General features: G+C 35.0%; 2 protein-coding genes across 5 annotated transcripts in view; one reads left to right on the top strand and one right to left on the bottom strand.

Annotated features, from left to right (window-relative positions):
• LOC145297667 (unconventional myosin-XVIIIa-like) overlaps positions 1 to 20,314 on the bottom strand; it is a 794,600-nt gene that overhangs the window by 513,906 nt on the left and 260,380 nt on the right. The window lies entirely within an intron of this gene.
• LOC145302834 (uncharacterized) lies at positions 4,934 to 11,334 on the top strand (the record flags this gene model as incomplete). The annotated part of the gene is made up of 3 exons (XM_080144679.1): positions 4,934 to 5,071; positions 10,441 to 10,452; positions 11,184 to 11,334. Coding segments are annotated over 3 exons (222 nt in total), but the record flags the coding sequence as incomplete, so codon positions are not given.

Raw genomic sequence — 20,314 nt, forward strand, 5'->3', positions numbered from 1 at the left:
TAAATCCCAAAATAATAATAAAAATAAACTCATTGGCTAAATATTTAATGATTGTTCAAGAATCAGAATCAGTAATTGTATTGGAATCGGGATAAATATTAGAATTGTCCCATCAATACTAAATGAACACGCGTACAGGTTAAATGAATTACCTGAAAAGAACAGGTTTGTGCAACTTTTATCTCCCTTACAAAAATAAAAATTAAGACATGTTTATAAACCTCATGTCTAGAATCCTTATTCCAATTTTGATCCAAAGCCATTATATGGTTTTGATTTTAGTAAATGTCTAAAATGAGTTTAGATTTATTAAAATGAAAGGAATTGAAATTAGGGCAATCTTGTTGAATTTGGCGTTTAATGATAACGGATCAAATTTGAAGCAAATTTGAAATACTTGAATTTTCAAAGTGAAGGTTGTACCCATATTATGCACCCTAGAAAGCCTTAAAATGAAGAAACTGAAATTGTGATATTTATTGATTTCAAAAACTTATTTTGTTAAAATTTTGAAAATAAGTATCGGAATTTTCAAAGTTTCCACAGCTTTTTTACCTTCCTCCTTTATATGTTAAATATATGTGCATATTATTACGACCTATTATGCCTAATGATGGGGGGAGGGGGAGTAGGGGGAGTAAGGGGAAAGAGGAGAAGGGGGAGAAGGTGGAGAACTAGGGGGGAATAAGGTGGAAAGAAGGTGGGGAGAAAAGGTGAAAGAAGGTGGGGAGCAAGGGTGGAAAGAAGGTGGGGAGCAAGGGTGGAAAGAAGGTGGGGAGCAAGGGTGGAAAGAAGGTGGGGAACAAGGGTGGAAAGAAGGTGGGGAGAAAAGGTTAAAGAAGGGTGAGTGAGAAAGAAGGAGAGGACAGACAGAGAGAGCGAGTATTTACTGTTATGTTAGGAAAATCCAACTCCCCAAAATGGAACACTGTAGATGGTGGACAAAAAATCTATTAAGGCACTCCTGCCAGAATTTAAGAATTTTGAGCAATAAATCCATCTCCCTCCAATTTATTTTTGAGGGGAGCAAAAGGAACAGACACCATACCCACCACCCCGCTAGCCACCGAAGAAAAACAAAAAATCTGCAGTAGTTCCTAAATTCATGAATTTATAAAAATTAGGACAGATGCTATCACGCCCCCCCCCCTCACCCCGCTACTAACATCCATACAGTGTGAATTAACGATATTAGATAAATATTAAATTACTTAAGTTTTCTTCATAGCTTGACAAATCATTGATTGCAAATGGAAGGTAACAGGTGATAACGTCTGAACTAAGGAAAGAAACAAAGATATTTTTATTCAGACGATGTGAGTAAACACAATTGGGCATATTCAGTATAAAATGAAATACAACCTGTGTTCGTGTGAACCATTCCGATCTGTTGCTGAATTTTAACTTTTAAAAACTTACCTGAAAGAAAAATAGAACAAATGTTAAGTAGAAACAAAAGTGCATTTAAAAAAGGTTTATCCAAAACACATTTTAATGAAAAAGAAAATAGAATGAAAAAAAAAAAAGGAAAAGAATGGAAAAAAGGAAGAATGAAACAATGAAAAAGGAATAATGAAAAAATAATTTGAAATAAAAAGAATCAAAAAAGGAATAAAAAAAGAAAAAAAAAATTAAATAAAATATAAAATTTTTAAAATTCAAAGTGTTTCTCATCAGAGTCTATGTCACAATGTAGAGTTGTCAATATCAGAATGTTAACATCGATACATATTGATATGTAAAAAAAAAAAAAAGGGTATTCGATCCCCAAGAAAAGCACTATAACATCATTGGTTAAGGGCCCAAAACATTGCATACCTCATATCGTCACGTTGCTGAATCGCATATAAACAGATATACATTATTATTAGGTTGGTGCAAAAATGTTTTTTGACGTTCAACTATAACTATATATATATTTATTAGTGATGGGACGATTCCAATATTTTTACCGATTCCGATTCTTTCTTAGAACTGCACGCCTGTGGAAACTCTACTGCTTGCCTGTTTCCCTCCTGACTTCAACATGGATGTCTTCAAGTCCAACATAAACAAATTCTTGATGACCCGCCTCCTTAAGTAATGACACTTTATCAACTCTCCAATACTAATACTGCAACCCTATCCCATTGATTACTGTACACAAAAATAACCCTTATCCCCGAGTGGCTTCTGGACCTTGATAAGTGGTGACCTACATGTAATATATATATATATATATATATATATATATATATATATATAAAAACGACATTTTTTTTGTACCAACCTAATATTATGACTGCCAAACAGTGCTATTCATGGATGGAACCGCTAGTTTGCAGTAAACAACTTACTGAAAAACATTTGTAATTTCTGTAACTTTAGTTTGGTATATTGAAATAGTAATTATCTAAATCTAGCATTTCTAATCCATTAATTTCTGAAAGTTTTTCTATTAGTGTTTAACGTTAATTTTGTCCTAAAATAGTTTTGGTTCTTATTTTAAACACATAAATGAACATTAAAAATACTAACGATAATTTATGAAATAAGATTAAAAACGAACACGTGAAAAATTTTAGCATTCGTTTTTAATATCAATTTTAAACTAAAGATAAAGAATGTAACTGGATTTGGTGAAAAAAAAAAGAAAAAGAAAAAGAAAAGAAAAAAAAGAAAAAAGAAAGAAAGAAAGAAACAAACAAACAAACAACCAATGCTCCTCTTAGTCACTTCAGACTTCAGGATTTACATTGCAATAACCAAGCAGAAATTACATTGCACTCAAATTTTACAGGATGGAATGATAAAATTCTTGCCCTAAAGAAAACAGCATAACTTTATTTTAAAAAAATTCAGGTAACTTAATTATGTAGTAGAGCTGACATCTATTCAATGTAGCCACCTTCAGTCTCAATCATCGCCTCCATACGGGTCCGGAACCAGGAGCATGCCTTTTCCACAAGTGCTGGCAGGAATTTGGTGAATACTCGGCAGATGGTGGCGATCAAGCTGGCTTTGGTGTTGTTGGAGGTCATGTTGGTGATGTTCTCGACATATGACCAAATGAAGTAGTCCAGCAAGTTCAGATCGGGTGAGGAAGAAAGGCCAGTGGGAGAAGGGTACAAAGTCTTAGCATTCCTTTTAAAGCCAAGCCTGGGTCTCTTTGGACTTGTGGGCCATGGATAAGTTTAGATCTGTGACAAATCAGGAAGTTATCAAAAGCAATCTACTTAGTGACAAACAATATGGATTACGTCCTGCTGACTGCAATATCACAGTTTCGGTGAATATATTGATCCGGCTTCATCTCTAAGATGATCACTCTTTACATATCTAGAGCTATTGATAAGGTTTGTAGTGCAGGCTAGAAAAAGAAGTCTGCTAAACCAGACAAGGAGAAATGGCATGACAAAAAGAACGGAGATTATATATATATATATATATATATATTGGTCGGTTTCTAAAAAAAACATACAAACTTATCGTTGCAGACCTATTTTTGATGACATGTAAGTTTTCTTTGCCAACGAAATAACCTTGGGAGGAAATAAACCTGATTACAAGTGCATCCAAGAAAAGAAAGGTTACCAGGTGTTCACTCAAATATCTGAGGAGTTTATCTAATAATATTTAAGATGTACACAACCAAAATATTTATCAAAACTAATAGATAAAGATGTTAAAAAAATACACATTAAATATAAAATTATGCCTTCACACTTTTTTTTTTCTTAATTCTTCTTATTTTTCTTTGATTACTAGGGAGAGGGGGGTTTCTGGCATTGCCTGGTCGTTAAATATTATTAAATATGTATATATTATTTTAATTCATACAGATTTCGTATTTATTATTACAAAACCAATTCTCTATTGAATATATATATATATATATATATATATATATATATATATATATATACTAGCATTTCAGCCCGGCGTTGTCTGGGTGTTTGGAGGTGTAAGTTAAGCAAAAAAAAAAAAAAAAAAAAAAAAGTGGTAGTAGGGGGAGGCAGGCTCAAACCCGTACTGCGAAGGAGGAAAAGAACGGGAAAAAAGTGACGTCTTTGCTGTTACGACCACTGTCAAATCGGGAATGACGTAGGTTTTAATTAAGGCGAGATAATCGAAAAGTGGGGATGACTTTCGAAAATATCGGCGAAAAAAGCAACCCCCTCCCTGCAGAAAAGTGCCCAGTTGAGGGTGAAGCAATTAATGTTTTTAGCCAATTTTTCGTCTGAAGGATCGATCTTGTTAAAATCTGCCACCTCTGTCGAAAGTTTTAGGCAGACATGCAAACATGCATACATACATTTTTATATTGATAGCTCAAATTTTCGACCCAAACGGATTAAAAAGCTTACCCTATCTCTGAATACCCTTTATGTAAAATTTCAAATGTTTAGACCAGAAATTGTCTGAGTAATTTGGTAGATACCGCAGAGGTCAAATTTTTTTAAATTATGACCCCTTAATATTTATTGTTTGGGGCTCAAATCAAGTTATTAAGTTAGATCCATGTCCAAGGAACCTATATCTAAAATTTCAAGTGTTTAGACCCAAAATTGGTGAAGTTTGGTAGAGTTCTCAAAGGTCAAATCGTTGAACGTTGACCTCTTAAAAGCCAAATTTCTGACCGAAAACCGATCAAAGATTTTCCCAAGCCTCAGTATCCTGTATATCAAATTTCGAGTTTGTAGACTGACAATTGACAGAGTTATTGCGTAGGGAAATGTACACAGAGACACGTTCATTTTTATAGATAGATAGATAGATATACTAGCATTTCAGCCAAAAAAAAAAAGAAACAGAGAAAGAAAAAAAGACAGAAAGAGAAAAAAAGACAGAAAGAGAAAAAAAGACAGAAAGAGAAAAAAAGACAGAAAGAGAAAAAAAGACAGAAAGAGAAGAGGAAGAAAGAGAAGAGGAAGAAAGAGAAGAGGAAGAAAGAGAAGAGGAAGAAAGAGAAGAGGAAGAAAGGGAAGAGGAAGAAAGGGAAGAGGAAGAAAGGGAAGAGGAAGAAAGGGAAGAGGAAGAAAGGGAAGAGGAAGAAAGAGAAGAGGAAGAAAGAGAAGAGGAAGAAAGAGAAGAGGAAGAATGAAAAAAAGAAAAGGAAAAACTCTTATTTGATTAAAGGCTGATGTCACTGAATGTTTCAAAACTTTAGAAGAAATGTACAGCATTACTGTTTTAATACAATTTTCTAATGTGATTTGTATGTTTTAGCCTATTTTCACAACGTGAATCTCAAAATGTTGAATATTCGTCAACAGAATGAACTTAATGATCTCGCCTTTCTCAACTATATTATCTAGAAATTGTCTAAATCTTGATTTTATTACGTACATTATGTTTTTGTATGAAGATTCAGAATTTGTATTATTGGGATTATTCCGACTACTAATAAGGATTAATAAGATCGATCGATTGACAGTTGAATGATGGAGAATATTATGAGAGGACTGAAAACGATGAATGGAATGCACAAAATTTGATCACTTATGAGGATAGTTTATGATGTAGGGCAGACTTCCCAAACTTCAGGACACCATGGAGCCCCAAGCAGGGCAAAGGTTTTTGGAGCACTAACAAGATAACTCTTTATCTGTGCCTAAATCAAAACATAGATTCCATGAACAAAGCTTCTTTCTTAGAACTGCACGCCTGTGGAACTCTCTTCCGTTTGCCTGTTTCACACCTGACTACACCTTGGATGTCTTCAAGTCCAACATAAACAAATTCCTGATCAACCGCCTCCTTAAGTAAGACACTTTATCAAATCTCCAATACTAACGATTACTACGATACTATCCCATTGGTTACTGTACATGTAATAACCCTTATCCCCGAGTGGCTTCCTGCCTTGCTAAGTGGTGACTACCATGTAAAAAAAAGAAAAATTCTAAAATGAGTATGAAAAACATTAATTTCAAATGTTAACACTAATAATGTTTCCAATCATTTTTTGTTTTTGATTAATCAAAAATTGTTGCATTTTTTTTTGTTAAATTATTTTTTTATTTTCTTTTTCATGAACCATCCTGAAACTCTTTACACCTGTAGTTATGTATCATATCTATTTTCAGTATAAAAAAAAAAAGCATTCGGTCTTCTGGAACCCCTCAACCTCACTGAGCCCTAGTGCTTTGTAGAGCCCACTTTGGGAAACCCTTATGTAGGGAACCGATTCTGGTAGTGGACCAGTTCTAAACACCATTGATTTGTCTTGATTTTGTTTTAAAGGGACCAAAGAGTAGTGAGAATCAACTACTGCCAAACTTTTCCCATTGCGCACCCACTAGTAAAGGTTGGTTGGTTGGTTGGTTGTTTTTGTTTTAAGGCATATCAACCCTTTTCGGGTTATTTAATGCCGAATCCAAATATTTTTCAGAAAAATTTTTTAATAGAATATATTTGTTTTCACGTCGGTTGGGACCCTAACAGGTACTACCACTCCGGGTCAGAGTGGACCTGGGAACAATGGCAATTTAGGGGTGACTGCACACTCCCCAAAGCCCGCAAGCTGGGGCCTCACCACTGGATATAGTTTAAGGTCATATTCAGGACCCCCATTGAGGGACTTTTACCCTCTGCAGGGGGGCAGTCGGCGTATTCTAATGCCCCACCGACAGGGCCATATTTTAAAGGTAGAGTAAGAACTAAATAACTTTTTAGTGTTTTGTATAAAGTACTTTCTTTGTCTTTTATAAATGTTAACTGTAACAAAGTGTTAACTATATTTTTGGTCTTGGACTTTTGTTCTAATTATGGCTATCTTTGGAATCCATGTTTAATACACGAATTGTAGAATAAAATAACATACATACCAACACATTAATCAAATAATTCTATGTTTCAGAATTGTTGAAGATGAGGATTCATTAATTTTTATTATTTGGACTACTGTTCTCATCTTGAGTGTTATTCACACAACGGATAAAGTACTAGGTAAATTTAGTGGCAAGTGACACTTTTGATGGTTCAATCCTAAAGATGGGCGATATAAAAAAAATACAACAGCGAATTACTTAAGATGGCAGACCGCAACGAGAACCCCCCCCCTCCACTATAATTTTTATAGTGTGTTTTAGTATGTAGTATAGTTTTCAAGGTCAGGTGTTTATTCTGAAAGCCATTCTTAACATGAGAAGGTTGGTGATATTTATAGTACGCTGTGTTAGGTCGTACAAAAATACCAACTGCAGAATATCGGTTAAAATTATGAGGGAGAAGGAGGAGGTGATTCTCGTTCAGGTCCACCCCTAAGACTTCCACCCGCTTATGGCTGATGACATGCTACCCCGTTAATTAAATAAAAGGTTCCATTTGAAATTCTGTGCAGATTCCCGAGTTCAAAAAATACATTTGAAGAAGGTTAGCGGTTATGTGGCGTGACCGCCTCTGGTAGCGGTAGAGTTCCCCATTGGGGGAGTATTGAGACTCCCGAAACACTGAGTAAGGCCGGGCAACTATGCTGGTATTAACTGCTAAGCATTATTGGGTGCCCGAGCAACCGCAGGTAACCTGGCTGAAAGGAAGAGTTAAGTTATGAATTTATTGTGTTTTGTGAAACAGAACTATACTTTTAATTGTTTGGGAAAAATGACAAGTGATATCATTTTTAAAGCTAGAACGAAATATAATTTCGTTTTTGGTCTGGCAAAACCTAACTCAAGGACGTCTGGCAAAACCTAACTCAAGGACGTCTGGCAAAACCTAACTCAAGGACGTCTGGCAAAACCTAACTCAAGGACGTCTGGCAAAACCTAACTCAAGGACGTCTGGCTTCTGAGTACAAGGCCAGATCGAGGGTAAAAAAGTGTTAGGCTCTCTGATCGTGTGAACCGAGTTTAACTGTGATCACAGATTCTCGGGCTGTGTGAGGAATCTGGACAGCCCTTGAAATTATGTGCAGATCAGTATTTGGCTCGGCAGTTTACCCCGAACTAACCCTTCCCTTAAAATATAAGCGAATGCCCACGCCAAAAATCTCAGATTGAGCTGGATCTTGAGAGAAGTTAACATTAACCAAAGAGATGCCCCCCCCTCTTCGACCACCCTCACCGTAGACCACGGATAATAAGATTCAAAATTGTTTTATATGAAATCGAACTGAACAAGTCTATATCACACTTTGTAAATTTCATTTGAATTAATTGCGTAGAATAGAGATATCTGAATTTGTCTTCTTTTGCCTACATGAGAAGCCAATTATTTTTAGCAGAAAAACCAATAGATGAGGCATGTGACACGGAAGAATCCTGTAGAAAACTCCCGGAGAGAAGCTGATCATGCAACTAGCACTCAAGATGAGAACAGTAATACAAATAATCTAAATAATACAAACTTCTGGCTGGATACTTTGCGTTGAGGCATATCAACATTTTTCAGATTATTTAGAGCCAAACGAAGTCATTATTGTAAAACATTTCATACTTTAAGTTCTTTGCAAATGTTTATTCCAAGTCTGTTTTGTATATGGGACGGTTTGTATATTGAATTGTTTTGTATGCACATTTTTGAAACATTTCTGTAAATGATACTTTGTTTTTTAATAAACAGGTCGATGCTCATCAAAGTCCAAAAGCGATTCAAGTACAAGGAGGGTAAAAAGTGAACCATGGGTTTACTTTCAGTGGCATTGTAACTCGCGATCTTTATTCTGTCCTTTAGTTCTCACATTTGATGAGCAATGTTTCTGACAAAGGGTAAAGAATTGCTGTTTTCTGAATCAGAATCTATCCATCTAACATATATCATTGGCCGCTTCTTTTTTTTACTTTAAAGTGATTTTTTTTTTTAGCTCCTTACATCAAATGGCTTTGTGCCTTGTCTAGAGAGATTTCCATAAATAATAAAGAAAAAGAAAAAAGAAAAGCTTGATGAGTTTGTCAGTTGGATGGTGACTCAACACTTTGAGAATGAGAGACAATAGTTAAAACTGGACAGAATTTAATTAAGAGAGCAGATTCAAAAACTACCCTTTTGTAGTCAGTTGGAAAGCAGCACTGTGGAACACAATCCCACAGACGGGAAGTTTTTGGAAAGAAACTTTGCTCTTGTGTGATTATATTTAACCTATAGATGGAACCTTGAAATATGCTATGCTACCAGGATCATTGAAAGTTCATTTGAAATTGAGAGACGATCTATAGTCCTCAAAGTAAACTCCCATCAGCACTACCAATACTGTCATCCAAGGATAGAGAATAGTGGATAAAATTGGGAAATACTATAGGTATAAAAAGGGGAGAACAGGCTGGAAAAGCTTAATTTTAATGTTGGGGGAGAAAGGGCCATTAAATACTTTGTTCAAGAGTGTTTGGAGCAGTTTTGTGCTTTACCTAGACAAGGGAGGTTATTCAATCATTTTCAAACTATCTTCCTTTCTCATGATATTTCTTAATATTACTTTAAAAAAATTATTCATTCCAAACAAGGCATATTGTCACTTGGACATAAGGGATTACTATTTGGGACCATGTCTACAAAAGACTATGAAGAAAGTTTAGAAGCAAGATATCCCCGTTACATTTAACTTTCAACATTTAAGTACAGTTAGGAAAACAGAAAATAAGCAAAAAAAAAACTCTGAAGTTAAGCAGTTCAAAGGAAGAAATTAGGGTAAAAGGTTTTCCAGCATCTAGGGACTTCTACTGTGAGGAGATTTTGTTGCTTGAGTTTTTGTGGGCATAGAATCAAAAAGTTGGCCTTTTCACGGCACTGTACCAAGGAAAGATTATACTTAAACCTTTAATGAGATCTCGACGGGTACTCTCACTCCAGATCAGAATGAATATGAGAGTAATAGTGAATAAGATCCGACTTCACTCTCCCCAAAGCTCCAAAATAAGGGTCTCACTACTGGATGCATCATGGTCATCCCAAAAGCAAATTTGAATTTTTTTGTTTCTGTTTTTCTTCTTTCTTTTTTTTTACATGCTAGTCACCACTTATCAAGGCACAGAGGTCACTCGAGGATAAGAGTCATTACGTGTCCATTAATTAATTAAATAATATCGTAGTAATCGTTAGTATTGGAGATTTGATGAAGTGTCTTACTTAAGGGGGTGGTTGATCAGGAATTTGTTTATGTTGAACTTGAAGACATCCAAGTTGAAGTCAAGTGTGAAACAGGCAAACGGAAGAGAGTTCCACAGGCGTGCAGTTCTAAGAAAGAAGCTTTGTTCATGGAATCTATGTTTTGATTTAGGCACAGATAAAGAATGGGGAAAATTAATGACAGTGGTTTCAGCTAGACGGGTGTTTATTGTGAAAGATTGACAAGGGGGGACCAGAGATTGGAGCTCAGACGAGCACTTGCGATGCAAATAACGATAAAACAAAGACAGGCTTGCAACGTCTCTTCTGTGGGAGAGAGGTCGCAGGGAAGAGAAAAGGGCATTCCCCACTAAGCCAATTTTGTACTCTGTTAAAAATATAATATATGATTTTTTTCATAATTCTATAGTATATTGGTAGCCAGTCCATATGTTCTTTTTTTTAAATGGAAATTGCTCCAGACAAAGCATAATGCCACTTGGAGTTAAAAAAAAAAAAAAAAAAAGTTCAAAATCAAAAACTATCCAAGAATAAATCTCATATGGATAGATTACAAAACAAAAATTCTTCCCCCTTTGTCAGAAACACCACTCATGGAATGTAAGGACTAAAAGGGAAAAAATAAGAAGCGAGATTTACAAGGCTGCTGAAAGCAAAGCCTAAGGTCCACTTTTTATTCTCCTTAACACATATCTCGCTCTTCAGTAACTGGGGGTAGTGCCAGTAAAATAAGGGGTTACACAAAAATACTGGCATATAAAAAATGCACAAAAATAACCACGTTATCAATAATCTGCTTGTCAAGACAATTATATAACGCAGAATCCTCTTGCTCCCAAGCTGTGATTGCCTTGGCACTACAAGGCCGTAATTAAACGACTTAAATGACAAAAAAAGAAACGGTTGGTTGAGCAAAGATAAACTTGCACTTATTCAAATCGAAATGGAAAGCACAGGTATTTTATTTAAAAGTGGAAATTAGCAATTAACGAAAACAGTAAAAAAAAAAAAATAGTTAAGAAATGAAGTTAAAAGATTGACATCCTTTATGGGTCGCGGAAATAAGTGCGGTTCAAGGAGATAACTACAACAGGCCTGGTAGCCATACAACTAAGGTACACACAACCGAGAAACTTAAGTTGCAACAGAAAATTTTCCACAAAGAATTTGTCAGAAAATATACTAGTGTCAGCATCATTCATCTGAATTAAGAATTGTAAAAATTAGAACTTTTGGAGTATAGGAAAAATTTGTGCCTATTTTCCAATGCCAAAAACAATTCTTTTAATTATTATTATTGGCTCACAAGGAGCTTTCACACAGGTCATAAAGGATCTCTCCTTGAAAACAACCTTCGAAACCTTGAAAGCTTCCCTGGAAGCTGGGTGGCAACAAGTCTCCCCAGTTTTCCAGTGATTTTTGATATTTGCAAATGAATTTGCATTATCACAACAGTCGCTTACCATTGATTTCTCGCTAGCAGCGATCATCGGTCTCCACTGGAATTTGAGTGACAATAAGCCTCACCAAGGTCCCAGTTCTCTTCACACTTGTCCAGCGGAGGTTTGGTCAGTGCTCTCTCCTCAGTCTTTCCATCCTCCTTGACCCTTCTCAGCTATTTGGCTTCATTCTTTTTTTTGGGGGGGGGGGGTGACAGAGAACTTATGGATATGCATCTTCAATGTTCTTGGTTTCATGTAAAGCTTCATCATGATTATCATTTTTTTTTGTGTGAAAACTTCATCTTTTATTGTTGGTATTAACCGTAAGAATGATACATATTAATTTTACGTTATCAGTAATATTAAAATGTATAATTTACCTTCCCACAATTATACTTTTACCTTCATGAAACAATATGCACATGTGAGTTTCTGTTTTTTTTTGGGGGGGGGGTTATGGTAGTTCGAATGTGTTATATTTTGGAAAAATAGGATTCCAGCAGAGTACTCTTTTATAAAGAAAACAATTCCAAAAATAAGAGCATATTATGCATATTTTTATTTCCATAAAGTTTAGATAAGTCATCGATACCGTCGGCTTCAAACCTGATAATTGGGAACCGTTTTAGGTCCCCATGTCAAGCTCTCTTCAGCCGATATTCATCTGGAAGTGGAAACATACGCATACATTACAAGATGTCGTTCAAATTTTATCTTTTTAAAAACCTTAAATTTCAAATGATAAATTTTTTTAAAAATTGTCCATTTAATATTTTGGACGCCAAAAAAAGCAAAGGAAAAGAAAATGAAAAAGGAGAACTTGTATATACTTAAATGTTTCTGTTATTTATAATTCTAACATATGTTAACTATTCATCACGTTACCTGTGAAAAAATCTGGTTTATTAAATTCATTAATTTGAAATTTTCTCCCGTCTTAAATGGAATTGGTTTCATCCTAACTCAATTTCTAAACTTGTCTAAGGGAGATAACTTTGTAACGGCCTGATCGATTTAACAAAAAACCCTTTAAATTCAATATATATATATATATATATATATATATATATATATAGTATGTTTATTATACAAACCTGCTGTCCTCCATCGAGCACTCATTAATAAACACAGGGGTTTCCGTGGATCTACACCTAGTGTTGGGACGATTAATCAGAATTGGAAAAAAATCAGAATATTTGTGGGTATCGGAAAAATTTGTACCGAATTTTTGATGCATATTTTCTGCATCTTTAACATGTGTGTTTTTATGGTAATCGGAGAAGAAAATACAACTATATAGTTAAATATTTAGAGATTTATAAAGAACTTTTGTGCCCAGCAAAAAATACCATATTACCTTTATATATAAAGTAGTAGCGTTCGTGTGTGTGCACAACTCTCCTACAGCCCACACCACTAGGCCGATCATGACCAAACCTGGCATGATGACGGTCCCCCACCTAGAGATGGTGCACACCATTTTTGAAGGTTATGGTCAAAGGTCAAAGCCTATGTATATATACTCTCCTACAGCCCACACCACTGGACTGATCATAATCAAACTTGGCATGATGATGCTCACCCACATAGGGATGGTGCACACCATTTTCAAAGGTAAAGATCAAAGGTTAAGGTCATATTTGGTGTGGCTCTTCATAAACTGGTATGGCAAAATCAGATTGACAAACCAGTTCTTGCAGGATCACCAAAGTAAAGCCACGTTGAACCTGGCCAGTACCAGATGAGTTACAATGCCTAGCCTTCTCAAATTGTATGTACCTTCTGGTAAAGTTGGGCATGGGGCCAGCACCCCCACCTCGAAAAAAGAACTCCTCACTACAAAAGCATCTAGAAAAGTCGTGGATGGCCTATGCCTCTCCAGGAGCTCAAGGCTATGGTGGGGAGGATGGTCTTCATAAACTCCCCCACCTAGGGATGGTGCACACCATGTTCGGGTTCGCCACCTTAAACACCTTAAGCAATACTTGCTCTGACTACATCCACTTACTATAAGGGTGCCCGCGAAGCATAGAGCAAAGTCCTGAATAAAGTGTGGGTATCTTTGCTAGTATTTAATGATTTTCAATTATTGGATTGAGACCCGAAAGATGTACTAAGTACTGATTAGATGGGGGGGGGGGATACAGAGACATGAATTGAAACACATACTAGTAAATTACAATAGACTCAAACTTTAAACTTGAAGCACACGTGACGTTTGCTCTGCCCGAGAAAAAAAAAATATGAACAACACCGTGCACTCTTGCTCCTAATCCTGAACCTCTTAATATTTCTATAATTAACAAGCTGTAAATAAAATATATTTGCTTTTCGTGGATATCAAATGTGAAACATGATAATGTTGTACTTTATTTGATTAACATAAAATACATTAATCCAAGTACGCTGCGTAATGAAGCTTGAGAACATGATTGTTAACAAAGAATATATATATATATATATATGTATATGAAAGTGAACGTGTCTGTGTGTGTGTACATTTTCCAACGAAATAACTGTCAATTTTCAGTCTACAGACTCGAAATTTAATATACAGGGTACTGAGATTTGAGAAAATCTTTGTAATCCGTTTTCGGCCAGAAATTTGGCTGTTAAGGGGTCAAAGTTCAACGATTTGACCTTTGAGAACTCTACCAAACTCCTCCACCAATTTTGGGTCTAAACATTTGACATTTTAGATATAGGTTCCTTGGACATGGCTCTAACTTAATAACTTGATTTGAGCCCCAAACAATAAATGTTAAGGGCTCATAATAGGGTTAAAAGTTAAAAAAATTGACCGTTTTTTTTTTTTTTGTTTTGTTTTTTTTGTTTTTTGCTCAACATACACCTCCAAACACCCGGGCAACGCCGGGTTGAAATGCTAGTCGTTAATAAAGCAAAAGTTAAGAAAAGCTCAACCCTACTAAGAGGATCAAATCTACATATTGCATAAAAGATGAATAAAAATTATAACTTTATTATATCATCACAACAATCCCTTTTACTTATTCGTCTGATGATATAAAGTTATATATAATTTTTATTAGCCATCTTTTAAGACTAGCCTGGGTGCCCGGCGTTGCCCAGGTGTTTGGAAGTGTGTGTGTGTGTGTGTTGAGCAAAGAATCCGTACCGCGAAAGAGGAATCGAACGTGAAAAAAGTGACCCATCGCCAAACCGGAATTGACGTAGGTTTAAAGTAAGGCTAGACAATCGAAAAGAGAGGATGACTTTCGAAAATATCGGCGAAAAAGGCGACCCCTCCCTGTAGAAACGTACCAAGTTGAGGATGAAGCAATTAATGTTTTTGGCCAATTTTTCGATATTTGTCGTCCAAAGGGCCAGGCTTCAAGACGATACTAGTCTCGTGAAAATCCGTCGCCTCTGTCGAAAGTTTTATACATACATACATACATACATGTGAGATTTATATTTATACAGATTAACATAAGACAATATATAAGATTATATATATATATTAGAGAGAGAGAGTTAGGAAAGGGGAAGAAAGACAAATTCATGCAACATTTTAATCTTATCCAATCTAAAGTATTCTCCAGAAAAAAAAATAATGGCGAAACATTTCATACAGTTTCCACATACAATTTAAAAATATTAAATTATAATTTACTCATTTAATACATGTTTATTTTAGTAAATTATGAAAATATATGACAATTAAGCTGCACAAAATCTTCCATCTTACATCACTATAAGCAATCGTCGGTTTTACCCTGCAGATTCCTTATGAGGATGAAACGCAAAAGATCCGGTGTGGCTTAATTGCCATATATTTTCATACGGATCTGCCTGCACATAATGTGTTTATATTGTTCCTATTTACAATGCCTCCCCACGGGACAGAGTTAGACACCAGGGTCGTTTTTTAATGTGGAGAAAAGGAACAAAAATAAAAATTGTCTCAGTCGTGAAAGATTTCTCCTCCACTGACAGAACCAGAAATTGAAGTGCAGCATCTGAAGAACAGACACTACACTTTGATTAAGCCTCATACAAATTGATACTTGAAAAAAATAAAATAAAATAAATAAATAAAAAATTTTCATCAAATAAATTAAAAAAATTTTTTTTAATTTTAAGAATTAAAAAAAAATTTTTTAATTTTAAGAATTAAAAAAAATTTTTTTTTTTAATTAAGTGACCCTGACCGACTGCAGGCAGAGGGTCCCCTTCATATTAAACAGACTGCGTCACATGTCTATACAGCGAGACGGTTGGTTAATAACCAATAATAACAATCAAGAGACCATATATTTCAATAAAAAAAAAAAAAAAAAACTCACAGAATAATTAAACATCGTCGCGCTCCATTTCCAATCAATGACGCCAACAGACGAAAGTCATAATTATGTCACTAAAAAGTTGATGGGACGGAGGGGGGGTGCATTTTTTCGTTTGTTAGGAATAAGAATGGGGATGTTTTCATATGGAAAAAAGGGGGGGGGACTTCTTTCAAATAAACATGAAATTCAAAGATAAAAACTGCTAAAGTAAAAAAAAAAAAAAAAAAAAACCCTTACAAACTAAAACGATAAAGAGGAGCTGGGGTAGAAAGAAAACGAGAATTGAAGTGTCTATTTGCCCTTACTTGAATCTCTAGGTAAGACGTCATCATCGAAGCTCCACGCTCAACACGTGGGATATCAGCCATTCCAGTAAACATTATCAGGAGTAATATTTGGTAGTAGTGAGAGTTATTTAAACGATTTAGTAGTGGAGAGAGGGGAGTAGAGGAGACGGAGGGACACAATACACACAAACTTAAAATCAGGTGTATGTATGTGTACATATGTATACACAATACTTTTTAGCCAGTTAAAAACAAGGTAAAAGTCATAGCACATAGAATAAGTGCTTTACGCCAAACTTCTAGAGTAAATGTGGTATTATGGTCAGTAATCCCTAACTGTGCATCGAATAGATACCATAATACTTAGTTCGCTACAGCTGCACCTCATAAAAAGCTCATAAAATTACAGCTTGGTAGTAGTTTCTGAGAAAAGGGTAATATATATATATAAGCAGCATGTATAGCTTTTCTTTTAAACAAAATCAAATTTTAAAAAAAGATAAAGGACCCGTTTTTGGCATCGGAAAATAGACACACATTTTGCTGATACCGATTCCGATACCCCAAAAAAACTTTCTTTTTTTTTTTTATTCCTGATTCTGATTAATCGTCTGAACACACACACACCTCCATACAACACAATAGATGATAAATATTAAATTTACTATTATCTTCCAAATCATAAATGTTATTTGTGTATTAAAGAAATACAGATTGATTGTTAGTATTAAATATTTAAAAAAAAATGATCTGGATGAATACAGTTAGTCGAATTAATCAAAATCGATACATCACCCAAAAGTTTTTATAACACAAACACATTAGACAATTCTCAAGTCAGTATCTTTCTCCAAAGGTTTGCCAAGACAACCTGATATGAGGATACTTTAGCCTCCAAGTAAACTCTGACCAAATATTTAAAACAGTATTCCAAACCCAAACAAGATCCTCAACATGGCTATACATTGGCTCATGCGAGGAATGGTTCACCTTCTCGTAGTGAATGTTATTTCGAACAACAAACCTTAGTTGGATACGCCACCAGATCAGATGAATTCTTGTCCTGAAATTACGTAAGACTAAAAGAACGATAAACTATAATACAGTTAAATGGTAAATTGGGGGAGAGGAAAATGAATGTTCTTTGTTTATTTACTAGCGGTTTAGCCCTAGGAATTGATCCCCCTTAATTACTGAGACTAGAAAAAAAAAGATAATTATTCAGGGTTTTTTTTTGGGTTTTTTTTTGGTTTTTTTTTTAAATCTCATCAGATTTGATCAGAATTATTCAGCAGATTTTAATAGATTGAACGTAAGGAATGCTGAAGTCAGGTTTTAACAAATATGGAAGGATGAAACGTGATCAAATTGATAACGAAATATTTTCCTTCTGCAAAGTCATGAATCAAAAGCAGATTACAATTTTGAAGATTTTTAACTGTCACGTGACAAACCGACAAGACTGGATTCTGTTCAATCAGTAGCAGCAAACATTTTGTAAAAACAGCCATAGTCAAAATTATGGAGCACATATATATAAAAAAAAAAAAAAAAAAAAAAAACTTAGATAATAGTTTAAGCCTACGCATTTAAAAGATTAAGAATTATAATGAACAGTTGAGAACAAATTTAAAATATTTGACAGTAGATTGTAGTATTCAACTGCTTTAAAAGTCTAGCGTTTTAGCGGAGTTTCATACTAAATTTATTCCAATATTCAAAATAATTCATTGTCATACTAAAAGTTCTTTCTTATTTTTTCATGTAATATTTGATTCTTGCCAATGCTAAAATAGTATATTTAATTGAAAATGCCTCCAAAGTGACTTTGAGAGATTAAAAGGATACAAATTGTTGCTTTATCTGGTGAAGGATATTATCAGGTAGAAATTGCCATGAAGATAGAATGTTCAAGAAAGGGTGTTCAAACAACAATTAAAAAGGTACAAGGAAACAAGGTCTTTAAAAACAGAAAAGGACAAGGCCGTAAAAGTCTACAACCGCCAGGGAAGACGGATCTTTGAAAAGAGCATCCCTTGCAGATATAAAGAAAAGTTCTTCAGAGCTTTCTGCTGAACTTAGAGAGGATGCAAACAAAAACATATCAGCTCGAAGGTTATTAGAAGTGGGATTAAAAGGATGCAAAGCAAGGAAGAAGCCATACTTGTCTCAGGTCAAAAAAATAGATAAATAAAACGAATGGAATTTGAAAAACACGTGAAAATTGGACACCTGATAATTCGGCCAAAATTGTTTGGTCTGACGAAAGTAACTTTGAGATAAGTTAGCAGCTTCTATTACCTAAACTTTGAAAGGAACAATTGAATTTTTTATGTGAATACACATCTATAATATCTATTAAAAAATTGTAGCAAATTCTCGGTTTTTTTTTTTTTTTTTTTTTTTTTTTTTCCATCATATTTTTTAAACCCATGGAACGGTTTATGTTCGCCGTAGGGAAGGAGAGGCATTTTATCCTGATTGTATGGTTCCAAATGTCAAATTTGGAGGTGGAAGCTTGATGGTTTAGGGTGGCATGGCTTCTCCAAGCACTGGATTGTTGTACACCTGAAGGACAGAATGAACTCCACAATCTATACTAACATGCTGGACTAAGTTTACCAAATATCGTTGACTAAAATATTTAATAATAACATCCAAGTAATGTAATCTTCCAACAAGACAATGCCCCATGTCATGTGTCAAAAGTATCAGTGGGTTGGTTTGAGAAAAAAGGGATTACAGTGATGAAGTGGCCCCCTTAATCCAAAGACCTAAATCCCATTGAAACTTTTTGGTCCCATCTAGGGAAAAGAGTGAGAATGCACAAATGTTCATCAAAAAAGAATTAGAGGCCAAAGTTCATGAAGAGTAGCAGAAAATAGATCCTTCCATTTGCAACAATTTAGCCAATAATATACAAAAACGAATGAAAGCTATTATATTGGCAAAAGGGGGGGGGCATGCCAAATATTGATTGTTGTTAAAATAGATTTATTAATCTTTACTACACTATTCTTAACCTTGAAATATCTAAGTTTGAATCATAATATCGATTTTTATTGGTGCTCCATAATTTTGACTATGGCACACACACACACACACACATTATATATATATATATATATATATATATATATATATATATATATATATATATATATATATATATACACACACACACACACGTACACTCTTATTAGTATTATTTTTTTAAGCCAAAATTTTAATATATTAAAATTCTCGTAATGTTCATATACCAATAAAAACCAATAAAAAGGAAAGAACCAAACACCTTTTTGGGGGGAATTTAAGTTCAGACTATCAAGAATGTCTAGGAACAAAAAAAAAAAAAAATTCAATTTCCAATAGTGCCACATGTTTTTTTTTTTTTTTTTTTTTTTTTGGTCGCCTTAGACAAATACCCAAATCTGGGGTTAAAACTTCAATAACTCAGAAACAGTTCATTTTAAGAGGTATAAAACGTGATTTATGGATTCTTTGTGTAGAAAACCTTGTCCATGCAAATTTTAAAGGTTCTACCAAGTATAGAAATTGATTTATGCCCCAAAACGTAATTTCATAATTTCGTGAATTTGCGCCTCGACGCGATATACGTAAAATACCAAAATTTCAACATTTTCGGAACCGCTTAGATTTAAAAACTCAAATTTACAGGATACCAAAATATGGTGAAAGTTTGGAAAAAATCTGAGAGGTAAGGGTGTCAAAGATGTTTTTTCTGGTTCTGAGAGAGAGATACAAACTGGAGAGCGCACGAGAGAGAGAAAGTGGAAAGAGAGGACATAGAAAGAGAGAAAGTGGAAAGAGAGGACATAGAAAGAGAGAAAGTGGAAAGAGAGGACATAGAAAGAGAGAAAGTGGAAAGAGAGGCAGGGTACAGAAGGAGCGACAAAGATCAGACAGAGCGAGGGGAGGAGAGCGACAGGGAACACAGAGAGCGAGGGGAGGAGAGCAGCAGGGAACACAGAGAGCGAGAGCGACAGGGAACACAGAGAGAGCGAGAGCGACAGGGAACAGAGAGAGAGAGAGAGAGAGCGACAGGGAACACAGAGAGAGAGAGAGAGAGCGACAGGGAACACAGAGAGAGAGAGAGAGAGCGACAGGGAACACAGAGAGAGAGAGAGAGAGCGACAGGGAACACAGAGAGAGAGAGAGCGACAGGGAACACAGAGAGAGAGAGAGAGAGCGACAGGGAACACAGAGAGAGAGA

This window comes from Euprymna scolopes, chromosome 2 (genome assembly GCF_053919585.1).
Source record: "Euprymna scolopes isolate OS-2025 chromosome 2, ASM5391958v1, whole genome shotgun sequence".
Classification (NCBI taxonomy): Eukaryota; Metazoa; Mollusca; class Cephalopoda; order Sepiida; family Sepiolidae; genus Euprymna; species Euprymna scolopes.